Consider the following 17,776-nt stretch of genomic DNA (forward strand, 5'->3'; position numbering starts at 1 on the left):
CCCGGCCCCTGCCCCGGAGCCCGCACCGGCACGGGGCACCCGCTGTCCCCACACTGAGCTGGGGACAGCCGTCATGTCGCGCTGGCCTGGGGGTCCCGAGTGATCCCTCGGGATCAGGAAGCTCGGGTAGCAGGCTGGGGTCTCCTGTTATCCCTGTACGGGGATGGGGGTACCCGCTGTCGCTACAGCAGGTTAGGGGCACGCGGTATCCCTATACTCGGCTGGGGTTCCCTGTTGTCCCCATACCGGACCCAGAACTCCAGTTATTCCTATAAGGGGCTGGGGTCCGGTGTAGTTACTTCTGTACTGGGCTGTGAGCTCAGTGTATTGCCATACAAGGCTGAGGTTCCAGGTTATTCCTGTGCGGGGCTGGGGATCCCCGTTATGCCTATACCAGCCTAGGAGCCCCGATTATCCTTCCACTGGTCTGGGGCTCCCTATTAACCCTGTATGGAGCTGGGACTCCCTGCCATTATTCCCATACCAGGCTGGGGTTCCAGGTGATGCCTATACTCCAGTGGTGCTTCCAATATTATCCCAATACCGGACTGGGGCTCCTGATTATCCTTTTACTGGTCTGGGGCCCCCTGTGACCTGTCTGGGACCCTCCATTAGCCCAGTACTGATCTGAGGTCCACAGTTCACCCTATACCAGAGATGGGGACCGGTTTATCCCTGTACGGGGCAGGGGTCGCGCCCCACCCGGGAGTGTGGCACCGAGGCAGACACCAGGAGCCCCAGTTCACAGCTGGTACCCAGGACTTTATGCGCCCCACACAGACACGGACCCCCGGGGTGACAGAGCCCCCGACAGCAAGCGGGACCCCCGGGGTTCCGTGTCCCCCTTCAGCATCCGAACCCCCGGCGGCTCCGTCCCCGGGGACAGCAACACCTCGTCCCCGGGCTGGCGGCCGGCGCGAGGTCCCGGGGGCCGGGCGGGATCCCCGGGCTGGGTCGCCCCCGGGGCTACTGCTTGTCGATGGCGCCTTGCTCGGCCGCGCTGTCGCGGGGCGCGGGCGGCCGCAGCCACGGCGTCTCCCGCAGCACGAACCAGCAGTTCCCGGCCCACAGCAAGAAGTTGAGGAACCCGAAGAGCTGCAGGAGAGGAAAGGGGAGAGGGGAGAGGACAGAGAAGAAGGGAGAGGGTCCCACAGGGCAGCCTTGGGGGAGCATAGCACCCCACACACCCTGTGCGCCCCATGTACCCTGCACATCGTGTGTGCCCTGTGCACCCCACACACCCCATAATTCCCGTACATCCCACGCACCCCACTGCGCTCCAGGCACCCCATGAGCCCCATGTGTAACCCACGTCCTGTGCCCCACGCACCCCATACTCCCCAGCCATGCACCCCAGGCACCCTATGCACCCCATGCGCCCCACATGTGCCATGCAACCTGTGCACCCCATGGACCCTGTATGCCCCATACGCCTCATGCACCCCATGTACACCGTGCCACCCCCATGCCAGATGCACCCCATGCACCCCACTTCACCCCATGAGCCCCATATACCTCAGGCACCTCGTATGCCCTGCGCCCCCACGCACATCACGCATCCCATACATCCCAAACACCAATGCCAGGGACTGCATCACCCCCACCCACCCCATCCTGGCACTCCCTGACGGCTGGGGGGATGCGGGGGGGATCCCACATCCCGTGGGACCGAGGCGGGTGGCTGTGGAGTGTTTTCACCCGCATTTCCCTGCGTGTGCCCATATTTTCATCTGCGTGCCCACACTCCCACTGCCCTCTCCTGGCTGAGCTCAGGAATCTGGCACACGTGTGTGAGCGCACAGCTGTGCGTGAGCACTGGGCACCTGTGGTGTGCTCCCACGGCCACGTGTGCTGTCCCGTGAACACGCGTGTGCACTGCTGTGCCTTCGTGTGCCCAGGTTCGCAGCAGGTCCCGCCCAGGTTTGCGTGTGTGTGCACATGTGCTGCTCAGCTCTGCTTGAAGCCCCTAAACTGTGCTCCCAATGAAAAAAATACACCTATTCGGCTGTGTGTGCCCGTGTGTGTGCCCCTGTGTGTGTGTGTGTGCCCATGTGTGTGCCCATGTGCCCATGTGTGTGCCCGTGTGTGTGTCTGTGTGTGTGTGCCCATGTGTGTGCCCGTGTGTGTGTCTGTGTGTGTGTGCCCATGTGTGTGCCCGTGTGTGTCTGTGTGTGTGCCTGTGTCTGTGTGTGCCCATGTGTGTGCCCATGTGTGTGTGCCCATGTGTGTGCCCGTGTGCCCGTGTGTGTGCCTGTGTGTGTGTGTCCATGGGCATGTGCCCCTGTGTGTGCCCGTGTGCCCATGTGTGTGCCCATGTGTGTGCCCCTATGTGTGCCCGTGTGTGTGTGTCCATGGGCATGTGCCCATGTGTGTGCCCGTGTGTATGCCCATGTGTGTGCCCATGTGTGCCCATGTGTGTGCCCATGTGTGTGCCCCTATGTGTGCCCGTGTGTGTGTGTCCATGGGCATGTGCCCATGTGTGTGCCCGTGTGTATGCCCATGTGTGTGCCCATGTGTGCCCATGTGTGTGCCCATGTGTGTGCCCCTGTGTGCCCATGTGTGTGCCTGTGTGTGTGCCCCTGTGTGTGCCCCTGTGTTTGCCCCATGTGTGCACCCCTGTGTGCCCATGTGTGTGTGTGTGCCCCTGTGTGCGCCCATGTGTGCCCATTTGTGTGCCTGTGTGTGTCCGTGTGTGTCCATGTGTGTGCCCCTGTGTGCCCATGTGTGTGCCTGTGTGTGTGTGCCCCTGTGTGCCTGTGTGTGTGCCTGTGTGTGTGCCCCTGTGTGCCTGTGTGTGTGCCTGTGTGTGTGCCCATGTGTGTGCCTGTGTGTGTCCGTGTGTGTCCATGTGTGTGCCCCTGTGTGCCCATGTGTGTGCCTGTGTGTGTGTGCCCCTGTGTGCCCATGTGTGTGCCTGTGTGTGTGTGCCCCTGTGTGCCTGTGTGTGTGCCTGTGTGTGTGCCCCTGTGTGCCTGTGTGTGTGCCTGTGTGTGTGCCCATGTGTGTGCCTGTGTGTGTCCGTGTGTGTCTGTGTGTGTGCCCCTGTGTGCCCATGTGTGTGCCCCTGTGTGTGCCCCTGTGTGCCCATGTGTGTGCCTGTGTGTGTGTGTGCCCCTGTGTGTGCCTGTGTGTGTGTGTGCCCCTGTGTGCCCATGTGTGTGCCCCTGTGTGTGCCCCTGTGTGCCCATGTGTGTGCCTGTGTGTGTGCCCGTGTGTGTGCCCGCGTGGCCCTCACCACCGAGATGTTGGCCAGCCCCATGGCCGGCGTGGTGCCGGCGTTGCAGACCACCCCATCGCCCTGGCAGACCCCCATGGCAGAGATGAGGGTGGAGGGGCGCGTGGCTGCCTTCACGTCGCTCAGCCCCTTGCCCCATGCCGCCGCTGCCACCAGCCAGAAGAAGGCAAAGCAGACGGTGACGCAGAAATCCTGCCAGGATGAGAGCCCGGGATCAGCTGCCATCCTGGCACGCCGCTGGATTCACGTGTCCCGGGGGATGAGCCTGCCTTACTGTGAAGGGGAGCTTCGTGTTTTCGGTGTACAGGGAATGGAAGCGGAGGTAGAGCACCAGAGCAGCCATGGAGTAGAGGAAGGAGAAGACCCCCAGGGTCACGAAAAACTCGGCGGGAGCGGAGAAATCACCAACGAGGTACAGGGTGCGAGATTCTGATTCATCCTCACAATTCGGCATCCCAAATGGAATCTGGTATAACCTGGGATAGAGGGAGGGGGTGTCAGGGGGCTGGGAATGGAGAGGGTGTGGGGGTAGGTGGTATAACCACGCTGGGGTGGTCCCCTGGGAACGGAGATGATAACAGGGATGGCTACAATAACCAGGCTGGGGTGGTCCCCTGAGATGGGAAGGTTTGATGGTGATGGCTACAATAACCAGGCTGGGGTGGTCCCCTGGGATGGGAAGGTTTGATGGTGATGGCTACAATAACCAGGCTGGGGTGGTCCCCTGGGATGGAGGGCACAGATCCACTGCCATAACCTGAATTCCTTTCCAGGATCTAGTGTCCTGGCATGGGGCCGGTGGCAGAGGAAAGGGGTTAGAACTGTGACTCTCATCTGGCCCAACTCCATCATTGCCTTCCCAGATAAATCAGCATTCCCGTGGTCTTCCCCGAGTACTGAGAACTTCCCTCCTTCCACACCCCGGTCTTCTGTGATTAACAAGAATCGCCCTGGGTGGTGTCAGGAACTGACAGGGATGCCAAGGGATGTCCCATGGGGTCAGGGTGAGCAGGGTGAACAGGCTCCCATGGGGTCAGGGTGAAGAGGGTCCCCATCTGAACACGGCACCACACAGACCATGGCTGTGGTCCCACGGAGGCCCTGCCAGCAGGAAGGGAGTCTAACCCCAGCCCAGCAGCCCTGGGGGGTGTCAGGGACCAGCACCCCCTCACCTGAAGGGGTACCCGAACTGGATGCTGATGGCTGTCATCCCTCCGCTGTCACATTTCACTGTGGCTCCGGTCTCGCCGCTGAAGGAGCCGCAGGAGCCGAAGGCGAAGATGGCAAAGAGCTGCAGGAGAGGGCAATGGGTCGGGGGGGTTGAGGCCCTGGGGGCCCTTTCATCCTTGGGGGGCAAGCTGCATCCCCTGGCACTGAGTAATGGGCAAGCTGCCACCCCCCAGATGTTGGCCTTTGGTGCCTCCCTCCAACACTGGGATTTGAGGATGGGGGTCATGTTTTGGGGGGGTGGGGACACCAAGGCCAAACCCACCCCGATCCCCCCTTAATTTTGGGCAGGGTACTGAGTACCAGAGTGGGTTTCCAGAGAGCTGGGAGCATCCCCATGGTGGGACCCCCAGAGTTGTCCCCTCTCCAGGAGCCAGCACTGCCCTCCCTTGTCTTTGGAGTCACGCCGCCCTCATCTCTTGGATGAGGGTGCCGGGAAAACACCATTCTCAAAGTGTCTTCCCACAACTCCTCCTGGCTGAGCTCCCAGCTTCCCGGGTGAAATGGGGGATCGAAGGCAGGCCTGACGCTGCAGGGATGGGCAGCCCCATGGGTGGCACTAAGGGTTTAAGCAGGGGTGTCAGTGGATCCTCCAGGGATTTTCTCCACGTTTTTGTTTTTGGGCTGTCTTTGCATGTGGGGTCTGATCCCATATTGTGGCCTCAATGGCAAGGGGAGCCTAGAGCCTCCGTGGGTGGGATTATGCAAACGAAGGAGCTGCAGGACTGGGGGAAAGCCCCTCATTCTGGCTTCTCCTGGTGGGAGATGCCCAAAGAGGGCTGAGTCCCCCCTGTACCTCAGTTTCCCCCAGGAGCCCCCCAGCCCTGGCGAGGCCAAGCTGCAGAAATGCCACCCTGAAATCCAATCTCACAGGGAGCCATTCATGGCACGGCCAGGACAGGACAGAGCCGCGGGCACTTGGCAGCCCCCCGTCCCCAGCGTCCCCCTTCCTGGGGCTCACTGACCCTCAGCCCCTCTCCCCACCCACCCCCCCACCCACCCACGCACGCAGCGCCCCCTGAGCCCGTGGGAATGGCGGGGACCTGACACCCCGATGTCACTGTCCCCTTTGGCACGGCTGGGCAGAGCCACCTGCTCAAGGTCACCGGGGAGGGCCAGAGAGGGGCTCGTGGCCTGAGCCCAGGCGTCCGTGTGGCCCTGCTCCCCTCCTCCCCCGGAGCCCCAAAACGCAGCCCCCACCCCCGCTGCTGATGGGGTGCAGGAAGCTCCGGAGGGGCAGGGGGGGCTCTGGGATACCTTCGTTCTGGGGGGGCTTCGGGAAAGCAACGGAACCCCCCAGATCTGGGGGGACTCCGGTCCTTGGGGAGCAGCACCAGCAGTGCTGGGGAGGGGGCTGTGATGTGGGTCTGGGATCGGGCCCGGGTCAGGGGGACACACCGGGGTCACTCACCCATTCCAGCACCTTGATAAAGCCCAGGGGCTCCTGGAGGCGGCCCCAGCGCAGCCCACGAAGGACACGGTCCTGCAGGAGAGAGCGGCGGGAGCCAGGGAGCACCGGGACGGCACCGGGACTTGCCCCGGGGTCTGCTCCGGGGAACCAAGGGGGCTACCCGGGGCATGGGGCGCTGCACCGTGGGCTACCCCGGGTTGCCACAACGGGATTGCCCCGGGCAGGGGGCTGCAAAGGGGCCTGCTCCGGGCTGGGGGTTGCCTCGGTGGAGAGGGGTCTACGGAAAACTGGGGGGACTGCCCCGGAGAACCGGAGGGGCCGCACCGGGGAACCGGGGAGCTGCCCCGGGGAAACGGAGGGGTTGCAACGGGATTGCCCCGGGCAGGAGGCTGCCCTGGGGGACCGGGGAAACGGCATGGGCCACGGCACCAGAACAGCGGAGGGCTGTACCGCGACACCGGGGCGCTGCACCGCAGGTCGCAGCGGCGGCTACAACGGGACACTGTGGGCTTCTCCGGAGGTCGGCACGGGAACACCATGGACTGCTCCGGGGATCGCCTCCGGGACACCGGAGGGACACCGGGAGTTGCCCCGGGCAACAGCGCCGGGACACCGAGGGGCTGCACCGGGAGCCTGCCGCGGTCACCGGGAGGGGGGGACGCACCGGAGCCCTACCTGGAGCCGGGGCGCTTTATCACCGGCCGCGGGGGCGCCGGGCTCCGACATGGCCGGGCCGGGGGCGGTCGGTGCTGCCTCCGCCGCCCGCTGGGACGGCTCCGCTGGCGGAGCCGCCACCGGGCACCCCACCGCCCCCGGGGCGGGCAGCCCCGCCCCGCCCCCGGCAGCGCCCCTGGGCCGGCCCCGGGCCCCCCGGGACAGCCCCCCGGCCCGGTCCGCCCCCCGGCCCTGCGGCCAGCGCGGGACGCGCAGCGCCCCCCGGGGAGGGTCCGTCCGTCCATCGGCTCCGCCGATCCCCCGGGAGCCGGGAGCGCTGCAACGAGGCGGGAATTCCGCCGGGGGCCGCTAACAGGGCCGGCAAGGAGGCTGACGGCGTCGCACCGTGCACTGGGCGTTGTGGTGCCGGTATGGCCCCGGGGGCCCGGGGCATACACCCCCTCCCGGTATCTCCTCCCGGTATTCCCCTCCGTGCAGCCCGCCCCGGAGCCCCTTCCCGACACCGCCTCCCGTAGCTTCTTCCCGGTGCCCCCTTCTCGGTGTGCCATCGCTGGCACCGCCTCCCCGGTCCCCCTTTCCCGGTACCCCCTTCCCGAGTCCCCATTCCTGGGAGCCCCTCCCGGCACCGCGCCGTGCCCGCCGCAGGCCCCGCCCCCTGCTGCTTTGGCCACGCCCCGGTGTAGCAGCCACGCCCTCTCCATAGCCACGCCCCTCCCCCGGCGCGCTCTGGCTCCGCCCCCACCGCGCAGACCACGCCTCCACACACCACCCTAGCGATATGACCACGCCCCCGACGCTCCGGCCCCGCCCCAACCCTTGACCACGCCCATCTCCCCTCTCCCCCAATCCCGGCCCCGCTCCTCCCCTGTGCGCTGGTCCCGCCCTCCCCGCTCTCCCATTGGCCGGGCCGCAGGGCCGCTGTCCAATGGGCGCGCGGCGCGGGCGGAAGTGCCGCTCGGGGCCGGAAGCGGCGTTGCAGCCCCCGGTGAGGCCGCGGCGCTCCCGGTGCCCCCGAAGCCTCGCGCCGCCCCGGCAGCTCCGGAGTCCCCGGGCCCCGCCGGAACCCCCGGCCCCAACGCCGCCATGTTCCTCACGCGCTCCGAGTACGACCGGTGAGTGCCCGCCCGCGCCGCGGCTGAGTCACGGGCCTGCTCCCGGCGCGGCCCGAGCGGTCCGGGGCGCACCGGCCGGCGGCTCCCGCACCGCGATCGCACCGGGAGCTGCCAGGATGGCACGGACCCGAGGGCGGGGGCAGCTCGTGGTGCGTGGGGATGGGGCACCCGGGGAAAGGAGCGGGAGCAGCGGAGCTGCGGAAGGGGCTGGGGCACCGGGAGCGGCTGAGGGAGCTGGGAAGGGGCTCAGCCTGGAGCGAAGGAGGCTCAGGGGGGACCTTGTGGCTCTCCTGACAGGAGCGGGCAGCCGGGGGGGTCGGGCTCTGCTCCCAGGGAACAGGGACAGGAGGAGAGGGAACGGCCTCAGGCTGGGCCAGGGGAGGTTTAGTTTGGATGTTGGGGTTTTTTTTCATGGAAGGCGCTATCCAGCCCTGACACAGGCTGCCTGAGGCAGTGGTGCTGTCCTCATCCCTGGAAGGGCTCAAAAGCCACGTGGAGGTGGCACTCGGGGACAGGGGGGAGCGGTGGCCTTGGCAGGGCTGGGGGAAGGGCTGGACTCGTGAACTCAAAGGACTTTTCCAATCTCAAGGATTCCAGGATTCCATGGTAAAACAGGACCTTTCTGACTCCTGGTGCTCCCTTTGGATTCCCAGGTGTGCTGGGACACCCCACGGGTGCCTTTCCTTGAGCTCCTGCCACGAGCATGCTGAAGCTGTGGGCGTGCTGTGCGGAGGGGACGCGTCCCTGCCGCCCCACCTGCTCACCTGTGCCCAGCTGGCCTCACCCTTGAGCAAGGACTTGCATTCCCTTGGTTCCCTGCCCTTCTCACTGTGCGTTGTCCTTGCAGGGGTGTGAACACGTTCTCTCCAGAGGGGAGGCTCTTCCAGGTGGAATATGCCATCGAGGCCATAAAGGTACTTTTAAAAGGTTCCAAACTGTCACTTCTGGGGCTCCTTCAAACCCTCAGGACTAATCCAGGCTGTGTGTGCTTCCTCCAGCCAGACATCCCACAGCTCTGCTTTTTATGGGGCAGGAAGGACCAAAAGCCATTGATCTCCCCAGAGCTGAGTGGAATGTTCCCTCCCCTGTCCTACCAAGTGATTTATCCCCAAACAAAATGCAGTCCAAAGCTGTTTATCCCCACATCAAACCTAAACCACTTCTTAGGTGGATTTAAATGTGAAGCTGAAGGTTGTTATGAGCAAATCCACCTTTGGAGGGCCAAATGGCCTTTGGGGATTAGATATCCTTAACTGATGAATATCCTTAATTGATAACTATTCCTGTCAGTTACATTGATAGAATGTGGGTGCTGATTGGCAGTGAGTTTAAATTTGCAAGAAACAGGTCAAGTGATGAAGGGAACAAGCTCTGAGGTGTTTGAACTGGGGAGACAGGTCCTGACTTCATCTTCCCTGTGTTCCTTTAGCTCCTTGGAGCACTAAATAGAGGAATAAAGTAATAATATAACAGAAAAAGTAATAAAATGATCGAGGACTTGGGAATTAAAGCTCCCAGGAGGATGTTGGTGGCCACGTTGACTTGATAAATTAAAATAAATCTCCTGCCATACCTGTGGCTGTAGGTGCAGCTTTCCAGGGAATCTTGGGGTTAAAATTAAACCCCGTGGCTTGAAGTGGATGTTGGGAGTGAGCATTCCACACTGCAGCTGAGACAGTTCTGCCAGGAAATTGTGAGGTGTGGAAGAGCTGTGAGTGCTGGGAGCAGGGTGGGATCAAGGTGGGATGAAGGTAACTGGTGGTGGGATCAAGGCTGGATGGAGTTTAGGAGTTGGTGGGGTTAAGGTAGGACCAGTGTGGGGGTTGGTGGGATGGAACAGGATTGAGGTAAGGGCTGGTGAGATCCAGGGAAGCACTGGTAGGATCACGGTGGCATCGAGGCAGCTCTTGGTGTGCCCAAGGTAGGATCAAAGTAGGGGCTGTTGGCATCAAGGCAGGGATTTGTGGGATCAAGGTGAGAGTTGGTGCAGGTGAGGCGGGATCCAGGCAGGGCCTGATGGGATTAAGGTGGGATCACGGCAGGATCCAGACAAGGGCTGCCAGGACCCTCTAGGATCTGTCCCTGTGCTTGTGGCCCTGGTGACACTGAGGTGTCCAGCAGTCCCAGGGTGGAATTTGCTGCCTGGAACTCTGGGGAGAAAAGGAGCTTATGGAAAGCCAAGCCAGAGCTGCAGTGGGATTTGTACTGATGTGGGGAATTCTCTCACCCTTAAAGGTTTAAAAGAGTGTAAAACTCTCTTTTCCCTCTGGCAGAGGAGAATTCCCAGGGCGTTTTACACTCACCAGGCTCCACAAACTGCTGTTGCTTGAAGGATGTGCAGCTGGGGAAGGGGCTGGAGCACCAGGAGTGCCTGAGGGAGCTGGGAAAGGGGCTCAGCCTGGAGAAAAGGAGGCTCAGGGGGAACCTTCTGGGACCCACTGGGTTCTCAGGGGAATCACATGGATTTGACCTTCCCCACTTCCTTCTTCAGGGAATAAGCTTGCAAATGCACCATGTGAACCCAGAGTGGGTTTGTGTGCGGGTGACACAATTGAATCCAACCCAACACAACTGCAAATAAGTCAGAATTAGCACTGCTGCTTGTGTGAGCTGGAGCCTGTGGTGGTGTTTTGCAGCTTGGCTCCACAGCCATTGGGATCCAGACCTCAGAGGGAGTTTGCCTGGCTGTGGAGAAGAGGATCACATCTCCCCTGATGGAGCCCAGCAGCATTGAGAAGATTGTGGAGATCGACTCCCACATTGGTATGGCCCTGGGGGTCCCCTCTGCATCAGATCACCCCTAAAACTGTCAATTATTTATGATAAGAGTCCGTGCCCTGGCAGTTTGGGAAGTTGTGTGTTGGGATGAGCCCTCCCTGCAGGCAGTGCCGGGAGCAGGAGGGCTCATCCCTCCCAGTGCACACCAGCTCCTGGTCACTGGTTTTCCAGGCTCAAGCCAGCAGAACATAACTCCAGGAAGCAGAAAGAGGCAGCTGAAGCACTGCTCCCTGCCTCAGTAACCTTCCTTGTGAAAGCTCATCCCAAATTTAGCTCTGGGAGGGCAGGGAATTATGGTGGGCCTGACTTCTCCAGGATCACTGATGCCACCCTGGAGCCATGAGTGGCCCACAATGGGTTCACAACCAAATATGTCACCCTGAAGGGCAGGAAACCTCCAAAATTCCCGTGTTGCTGCTCCATGGGCACGGGAGGAGCTCCAAGAGTCCAATTTCCTCCTCCCAGGAGCTTGTGATGCAGTCCCCTCTTCCCAGAGTGGAATCTGTGCTGGGGGCTCCTGCAGCATCTGCTGCCTGTGGGGCAGCCAGGGCCCCTTCCCATCAGGTTGTTCTGGAACAAATCTGGTTCAATCCCACGGAATCCTCGAGGCTGGAAAAGCCCTCTAAGACCATCGAGTCCAACCATACCAAGGCCACCACTAATCCGTGTCCCAAAGTGCCACAGCCACACTTTTTGAACCCTTCCAGGGATGGGGACTCCACCACTGTTACAGGACAGCCTGTGCCAGGGCCTGACCATGCTTTGCATGAAAAAAATGTGTGTAATATCTGACCTGACCCTCCCCTGGCCCAGCCTGAGGCTGTTCCCTCTCCTGTCCCTGTTCCCTGGCAGCAGAGCCCGACCCCCCCAGGCTGTCCCCTCCTGTCAGGAGCTGTGCACAGCCACAAGGTCCCCCCTGAGCCTCCTTCGCTCCAGGCTGAGTCCCTTTCCCAGCTCCCTCAGCCCCTCCTGGGGCTGCAGCCCCTTCCCCAGCTCTCTTCCCCTCATGCTCCAGCTCCTCATTGTCCTTCTTGTGAGAAACCCAAAACTATTCCCAGGATTCCAGGTGTGGCCTCAGCAGTGCCCAGCACAGTGGGATAAATCTCTTCCCCACCGAGGGACCAGCTTCTCCCTGCAGCCCTTTGTGTTTTACGTGGGCTTTGGGCATTCTGGGGGAAAACACATCCCAAATAATGGGTGGAATGACTCAGGAATGAAACAGGAATGGCTCCAGTTTCCCCTTTCCCTTCCAGGGTGTGCCATGAGTGGCCTAATAGCTGATGCAAAGACTTTAATTGACAAGGCCAGAGTGGAGACTCAGGTAAGATCTGACATCTCTGTTCTTAAATTAGACACACAAATCCCAGGAGCTCCTTGAAAGTCCTGGGAAAGGGAAGATCATTCCACCAAAGAAGCTGGTGGGAAGCTGGAGGCTTGTTGGGAGTGTGGGGGCTGTCTGACTGTTCTGGTACAATTCAGGATATATTGGTTTTCTTTTTATCCCCTTAAATTTCCTGGATGCCTCAGGTGCTTGGAGGTTCCAGGTACAAATCTGTGCTGCTGCAGAGGATTTTCCTGTTTTTTTCCTCCTGCATATCAGGACTTTTCCATCCTCTGGAGAGCTGGGTGACACATTACATCCAAAGCAGATATTGGGATAAAGCCTTCCAGCCTTGCATTTCCCTATTGGCATCCCAAGCGCTGGTATCCAAATTTCTGTGGATTTTTTGTAAATCCCACTCTCCCATGGGGGAACTGGCTGTTTCCTGAGTTCCAAAGGGAAGTTATCCTTGTGTCCCCACAGGTCTCACTCCACCTCAGCCATGCAGGGCAGTCACATTTTGGGAACATGGGGATAATGGGAATCTTTATTTGGATTTTCCTGCAGAATCACTGGTTCACCTACAACGAGACGATGACGGTGGAGAGCGTGACACAGGCTGTGTCTAACCTGGCCCTGCAGTTTGGGGAGGAAGATGCTGACCCAGGAGCCATGGTGGGGATTGGGGGGGTTGGGGGGTGCTGGGGAACCCCCCTGTCCTTGCCTTGTGTGACCCATTCCCTCCTTTGTCCCGCAGTCCCGCCCGTTCGGTGTCGCTCTGCTCTTTGGAGGAGTGGATGAGAAGGGACCCCAGCTGTGAGTTCTGCTCTCTTAATCCAGGGAAAAGACCAAACCTCCACTGCAAAATTCCCAGGCTGTTTTAACGACTCCATTCTGGGATTTTCCTTAAGCCAGTCCCTTGGGGTTTATCCCATTATGTGTCTGATATGTTTCTTAATCCTGTTAAACCCTTCCCAGAGCCCAGCCTGCTTGTTTGGCATGGAAAGTCATCATATCTGCCCCAAACCCCTGCCTTTTTTAATTAAAAATGTGGTTTCCTGGGGAGGAGGGAAGCGTTAAAGCTCTCCTCATCTTGAGTGTATTCTTACCTTTGCCTAAAGGACCGGCACAGCCACCAGTAACATAATCCATGTGACATTCCTTGGGGAGGTGCTGGAGCAGCTGTAACCTGAACTCAGGGCTTCAAATGGCCCCACTGGAAGTGGGAAAGGCTTGGCAGAGCCAGATCAGTCAGTTCTGCCTTCCAGCAGAGAAAAAAACTTGCTGAATTTATTTAAAAAAAAAATTACCGTAAGATGGGAAATCCAAAAGGAAACGGTTCTCTGAGGAAAGAGGGCAGTGTTGGTGTGTAAGCTGCCAGCCCAGGAGCTCCTGGGGATGAATCCCAGCTCCAGCTGTGCAGGGAGCTCTGGGGGGCTGCTGGGAGAGTCTTTGGGATGCCCTGGGGTGGGATGGGGTGCAGGCAGTCACGCCCTGTCCCCACAGGTTCCACATGGATCCCTCAGGAACGTTCGTGCAGTGCGATGCCAGAGCCATCGGCTCCGCCTCAGAGGGAGCCCAGAGCTCCCTGCAAGAGGTTTACCACAAGGTAAGGGCTGCATTTGGCCTTGGGGTCACATCTTGTGGGTCTGGGGTACTTCACCACCTGTCAGCATCCCCTGATTCCCTCCCCAGTGAGGATTTAGGACTGGGCTGGAGAGGAGGTGCCTGAGCTGCTGAGGGCAGGATCACTCCTGAGCAGAGGATCCTGTGAGTAGGTGCTGAGGATCTGTACAGCTGAGAGCTGCTCCCAGCAGCTGCTCTGAGGGGCTGCTCTCTGCCTGTGAGATAATGAAGGCCATGTCAGGAAGTTCTCTATAAATAAGAGCTGAGCTCTGGGTGCTGCTGTCAGCACCAGGCTCTGCGTGGATACAGCTGGAAGCATCCTGAGCTCACAGCAGCACCTTCAGGGAAGGGAACAGCTTTTGTGCTGCAAGTTCTGGTCATGTTTGATATTAAATGGGATTTTTTTTTTTCCCCCATGAGGAGGGAGTTGCCCATTTTGGGTGGTAAGAAACCAAACCCTAATGAAAAGCACAATTAGTGATGGTGGCTGGGAAGATTCATCTGTTCACTAGAATTCTCCAGATTCCCCAAATCCTGGACTCCCTGGATTGTCAACCCTTTTTCAAGTGCAAAGTTAGTGAAACACAGCTGTGCTGCACATCCCTCTGGCTCTAGGGATGCATGGGTTTTATCAGATTAAATGCAGCATCGAGGCTTCTGCCTGGAGGGAATCTGACTTTTTGGGAGGAAATTGGTGAAGAGAAACAGCCCCTCCTGTCCCATATTAACCATTTTTAAATGAATCAGATTTATGTGCCCAAATGAACCATTTTTAAATCTCAGGATGGCAGGATTTCACTGTCCCTGTGGATATCCCTGCCCTGCCTGCTCCAGTCTCCCAGGGATGCTGCAGATCCCTTGCTAAGCTGCTCCTTTGGCTGCCTGGCTCAAGGGATTTGGGAGAGGGGAGGGAGAGGGCCCACGTCCTGAGCCTCCAGCATGTCATCCATGAGCCATTTGTTTTCCAGTCCATGACACTAAAGGAAGCCATCAAATCTTCCCTGGTCATCCTGAAACAGGTCATGGAGGAGAAACTAAATGCCACCAACATCGAGGTAAGCCCTCCTGGAGGCAGGATTGCCCCTGGAGCAAGGAATGGAGCAGCTCAGGGCTTCCTGAGCCAAGTCCTGCAGATGCTCCTGCCCTTTTCATCATATCCTGTGGGGCATTTTGGAAAAGTTGAAGCTTTTTCCTTGCAGAGGCACAGAGCCTGGTCTGTTTTCATGGCTGATCCGTGATGAGCTGAAGGGATTCTCTGACCTTCTCCAGTCAGCAGAACCCAAGATGCCACCCAGAGTGCTTGTTCTTCCCCTGCATCTAGCCATTCTTTTTTGCCTTGCTGCTTGTAATATTAGAAGGAATGAAAATTACCCAGCTCCTGGGCTGCTATATTAGTCCTGGGGCAGTGCCAAAAATCCCTTGGACAGTGGGAGCGACAAGGATCCTCCAGGAATGGCTGTGCCCCTGGAGCCCCGGGGGCAGGCAGTACCCACAGAGCTGGGGATGCTGGGCCCCCAAACCTGCTCCACAGGCTCCTTTTTGGGTGGGAAAGGTACAAACCCTCTGCACTGGGTGGGGTAACTGGGAGATGAGAAGCCAGGCTGGTGTATAGAGTTTGCTTCTATTTCGGGTGGGTTATGAGACACCAGACCTTTCCAAAGTGTGGCATTCCAGCTCCTGAGCTGCTCTCTCCTCCCCTTCCTTCCCTCTGAGTGCTGGGAAACCTTCTCCTAAACAGCTCCAAGGTATTCACCCCATTTTTGAATTAAATGTTGCTGTGGGGGGACCATTCCTGGTGGGATTCAACAACTTCCTTTGGAGGGGAAGACCAGCAGCACATGGAAACTTGGGTGCTCTGTCCCAAAATCATGCCATGTGGCTGGAATCTCCTTCCCAGGTGCTCTTCCAGCCCTTAGCCATCAATTTTTTCCTGGTACAGTGCAGGCAGAGGAACGTGTACAGTATCCTGATGTCATGTCCCTGTTTAACAGGGCTTAACTGTGCTTGGCACGGCCCTGGAGTGGGGTGGAATCGTGCAGGGGGGAAGGACAGCAGGAATGTGCTGAGGATTAAAAGGTTTCTATTGACTCAAGTCACCCCCTAGCTGAAAATCTGCCACCTGAAGAGCTCTTTGCTTCCTAGAACTATGTGCCTCTCCCATTTCTTGGCTCTGGCCATGCTGCTGTGGCATTTTCCATCTAGGAACAAAGAGAAGAGGGGAAGTGTGGCTGTGAAAGAGTTAAATCCATTGATGGCGAAGCTCAGGAGCCTGAAAGGACTTCACAATTTTAGATTAATGACTTCCCTGTGAAGCCTGTCAGGGAATGGTGGAGTGAAGCTTTGGCAGGGAGAAGGTGAGGGACAGGTTTGGGGAAGTGTGGAAAAGCAAAGGAATTGGTGCCTCTGCAGGTTTTAGCGTTCATAAATGTTTCTTTGGTATTTAGAGCTGGTTTTGGTACATAAATCTGGGTCTTGTTGAGTCTGGTTGGGCCCAGGATCAGTCCAGTGGTGGTTTGGTGCCCAGAGCAGCTGTGGCTGCCCCTGGATCCCTGGCAGTGCCCAAGGCCAGGCTGGACAGGGCTTGGAGCCCTGGGACAGTGGGAGGTGTCCCTGCCATGGCAGGGGTGGCACTGGATGAGCTTTAAGGTCCCCTCCAGCTCAAACTACTCCATGATTTCAGGGGCCTAAAGTGGCATCTCCAAGTGTCTCCACCTTGTCTGAGAGTTCTGGGTGAAACCTGGGCTGAGAGGAGCTCTCAGGCTGAGCGTGGGGACCTTTCCACTTGAACAAACACCTCGTGGTACCTCCCTGCCCCTGGCTCAGGCGTTCCCCTTGTGCTGGTGAAGGGGGGGTTTGGGAGAAGTCACCCTGGAGGAGCTCTGGGATCTGCTGGGATGCTCCAGAGCTTTCCTTCAGCTTATTGGTTGCATCCATACACTTTGATTCCTGGAGAATGCCCGGTGCCTGTGGGTTCAGGAGCATCCCAGCCGTGTCCTGCCCCATCCCAACCTGTTATGGGATACCCCAGCTCATTCCAGGGCATCCCAGCTCTCTCTGGGGCCTTGGCATTTCCGCTGGCACGGCTGTCCCTGTTTTGGGCTCCCATCCCTGAGCCAGGTGGGAATGTTTCTGCTCACATTTCTCCTCCAGGCTTGTCGTTCAAGTGTCCCTCATCCTTGGTGCTGCCTCTGGAATGTTTCTGCTGTCTGCCCTGACTCTGTTGTCCCTGTTTTCCTTGGAGATCTCTGCCTCAGTTTCCCTGAGCCAACCCTGAGTCTCCTCAGCTCCCAGACAGGCCAGGATTTGTCCCCTTGATTCCTGGGGGAGAAGAATCCTTTGGAGAGGCGGGAATTCTCTCCTGCGAGGTTTTGATGGCTTTCCCCCCATGGAGTGGGAGCAGTTCCCACTAAAATTCCCTGCTGCTGCTCCTCTGAGGAGGCTGAGTCAATTCAAAGCTATTTGAGCAGCAGGCAGCTATTTTAGGGAACCATGGAGCATGTTCTGGGCTGGAATGATCCTGCTGGCCTGGCAGATCAGGAGAAGGAACAGCTGCTCCCTGCTTTCCTCAGCCACACTTAACCCCTTGTTCCTTCTCTTCCAGCTTGCCACGGTGGAGCCTGGCATGAAATTCCACATGTACACAAAAGAGGAGCTCGAGGAGGTCATCAAGGATATTTGAAAAAGAGGGAGAGATCCCCCAAAAGCTCAAAGCCCTGCCCTGACCAAAGGAACTGGTCCAGTTCACCCAGCTCCTGGGACTTCCCTCCCCACAGCACCTGTATCTGCTGCTCCTGCCAACTCCAGAGGTTTTTTACCATTTCTGGACAGAACTGAGCTTTGCCTCTGGAGGGAATGAAATAAATAATTTTGTTACTCTCACTGGGCTCCTCAGCAGGGGGGAAAAGGTGGGAAGGCAGGGATTTGGAGCCAAAACTGGGGGTGGATTGGGACAGCAGCTGTGCCAAGGGCACTGCCAGCTCTGCTGCAGGAGTGAGTCTCCCTCTTGTGGTGCTTTCCATGGAAAAATCCAGGTGTCATTCCACACTTCTTAAAAAAAAAAAAAAAAAAGAGTTTTGAATCTGTTCAGTGCATTCCTCCCTCCTTCTCCATGTTTTTTGTCTGTAAAATGAGTCCCTGGAGCTCCACCTTGTTCCCTGCAAAAAAATCTACAGTCAGCCTTGGGGTTTGTGTTTCCTTCTGGTAGGGCTTGAAAAAACTCCGTAACAGCTGACAGATCAGAGCCCACCATGCAGAAACAGGAATAACAGGCTGACACAGCCCCTCACCACTGAAATCCTGCAGGTACCCCTGGCTTTTGACAGTTAACCCTGTTTTTCACCAGAAAATTCCTGCTTATCCTACTGAGTTTTTTGTTCTCCTGCAAAAATCTC

General features: G+C 58.6%; 2 protein-coding genes across 2 annotated transcripts; one reads left to right on the forward strand and one right to left on the reverse strand.

Moving 5' to 3' along the window:
- Positions 1-741: 741 nt before the first annotated feature.
- On the reverse strand, positions 742-6,706 carry SYPL2 (synaptophysin like 2). Its single transcript, XM_068173127.1, has 6 exons — positions 6,549-6,706; positions 5,874-5,945; positions 4,408-4,526; positions 3,510-3,711; positions 3,236-3,427; positions 742-1,095 (listed from the first exon to the last, which is right to left on the reverse strand). The coding sequence occupies exons 1-6, from the start codon at positions 6,597-6,599 to the stop codon at positions 967-969; spliced, it is 765 nt and encodes a 254-aa protein (XP_068029228.1). The 5' UTR covers positions 6,600-6,706; the 3' UTR covers positions 742-966.
- Positions 6,707-7,499: 793 nt separating this feature from the next.
- Positions 7,500-17,264, forward strand: PSMA5 (proteasome 20S subunit alpha 5). The gene is made up of 9 exons (XM_068172983.1): positions 7,500-7,660; positions 8,508-8,574; positions 10,297-10,423; positions 11,692-11,759; positions 12,327-12,434; positions 12,517-12,575; positions 13,266-13,368; positions 14,354-14,440; positions 16,987-17,264. The coding sequence occupies exons 1-9, from the start codon at positions 7,632-7,634 to the stop codon at positions 17,062-17,064; spliced, it is 726 nt and encodes a 241-aa protein (XP_068029084.1). The 5' UTR covers positions 7,500-7,631; the 3' UTR covers positions 17,065-17,264.
- Positions 17,265-17,776: the final 512 nt, after the last annotated feature.

This window comes from Anomalospiza imberbis, chromosome 26 (assembly GCF_031753505.1).
Source record: "Anomalospiza imberbis isolate Cuckoo-Finch-1a 21T00152 chromosome 26, ASM3175350v1, whole genome shotgun sequence".
Lineage (NCBI taxonomy): Eukaryota > Metazoa > Chordata > Aves > Passeriformes > Viduidae > Anomalospiza > Anomalospiza imberbis.